This window comes from Chaetura pelagica, unplaced genomic scaffold, assembly GCF_000747805.2.
Source record: "Chaetura pelagica isolate M959 unplaced genomic scaffold, ChaPel_1.0 scaffold213, whole genome shotgun sequence".
Taxonomy (NCBI): Eukaryota; Metazoa; Chordata; class Aves; order Apodiformes; family Apodidae; genus Chaetura; species Chaetura pelagica.
Window position 1 is genome coordinate 1,979,703 of NW_009952597.1, and position 1,373 is coordinate 1,981,075.

General features: G+C 38.2%; 1 protein-coding gene across 1 annotated transcript in view; it reads right to left on the bottom strand.

The window, feature by feature from the left end:
• Positions 1–336: 336 nt before the first annotated feature.
• Positions 337–1,373, bottom strand: part of COPS3 (COP9 signalosome subunit 3) — a 9,151-nt gene continuing 8,114 nt past the window's right edge. Inside the window, exons 10-11 of the mRNA XM_009993708.1 lie at positions 923–1,003; positions 337–686 (exon numbers count right to left, since the gene is read on the bottom strand). Coding sequence (XP_009992010.1) covers positions 633–686; positions 923–1,003 — 135 coding nt within the window. The 3' untranslated portion in view covers positions 337–632. The remainder of the gene's footprint in view (positions 687–922; positions 1,004–1,373) is intronic.

Here is a 1,373-nt window from a genome sequence, read left to right on the forward strand (position 1 = left end):
ACATGGATTCTCTATAGTGATTTCTTCTTTTCAATACACCTGCCTTACAAGGACTGGTTAAGAAGCTCATCCTTCTGGGAAAAACACAGTTCTTAGTTCATCATTTAGCAGCCAGCTCCACCAGGCATATGCAAATCATCATATAGAGAATTTAAACTCCACCCCTCTCCTCCCACATACATATGATAAACCTGCACTTTGAGCCAACTTTAAATACAGAATAATGACCCAGTAATTACCTTCTAAGTGAACCAGCTCTGGTGTGTATTCCTCCCTGAATAACACTTTTTTTTTGCAGAAGAGAAAAAAAATGACTGCTACAGAAACACAGCAACATTCAAACCCTTTAAAACAAAAGGTAGATTATTTAATGCATGAACGATGTTAAATCTGAAGATAAATAAATCCACAACAGACTTTTAAGTTTCTTTTGAGATTTCCTTTTTCTTTGCAGAGGATATTTCTGATATTATACAGTACTGAGAAGGGTGTTCTTTTATTTTCTTAATGTCCAGGTGAAAAGCAAAGCTCAGTTCTCTCTGCTCTCTTCATTGAACTCCTCAATGCCCCATTCCAGGCCTGATTCTTTCGTAAGCTTTTACTTGAAAGCGGAGTGGTGAGCAACATTCATTTCAGGAATAACTGGATGGTTTGGTCCCTGAGTCATCTTCTTGAGAGCCCATACTCTGGAAGGGAGAGTTATTTCTTTTCAAAATCAGGTCTGAAGGTTTACCTTTGAGACAGACAGTTCTTTGAAGTTCACAGGTAGGAAAATAAAGTGCATATGAAATAACATGCACATCCCTTTGCTGTAAACATGTTTATGCACGTATTGTTAACGTGCAATCATTGACACTGTAAATACTGACATTTAGTGCAGCACATACTGCACTGAATCTCTTAAAGACACTAAATCAATTACCTTCTGCACAAACTGAGGGTTCACAGTGATCTCTTGATCCATGGCTTTCAGTCGTTCATCAAGCTCTATACATTTCAGCATCTTAAAAATATATATTAAGTTGATTACTTTGTCCAGCTCGAACCTGATCTTCATTATAATTCACAGCTTTGCTATGTACAACCCGTAACTTTTTCCATGTTAAAATGTTCTCTTCCCTCACCTCCACACCCGAAGTGTCAGACCAGTTTTTATTCCTTATTTTGACCCACGTCCCTCCTAACAATCCCACTCCTAACAGTCCCTTTTTCAGTCCACTAATTGTCCCACCTCACGTGACAGGCAGGTTTATCAACAGCCAGTGGAAATGAACCTCAAGTCTAAAACTCTAAACAATAATCTTTCTAATCCAGTCAATTCAAGGAATTTCACATCCCCAACATCACACAGTCAGTCTACTGAAAAATGCAAA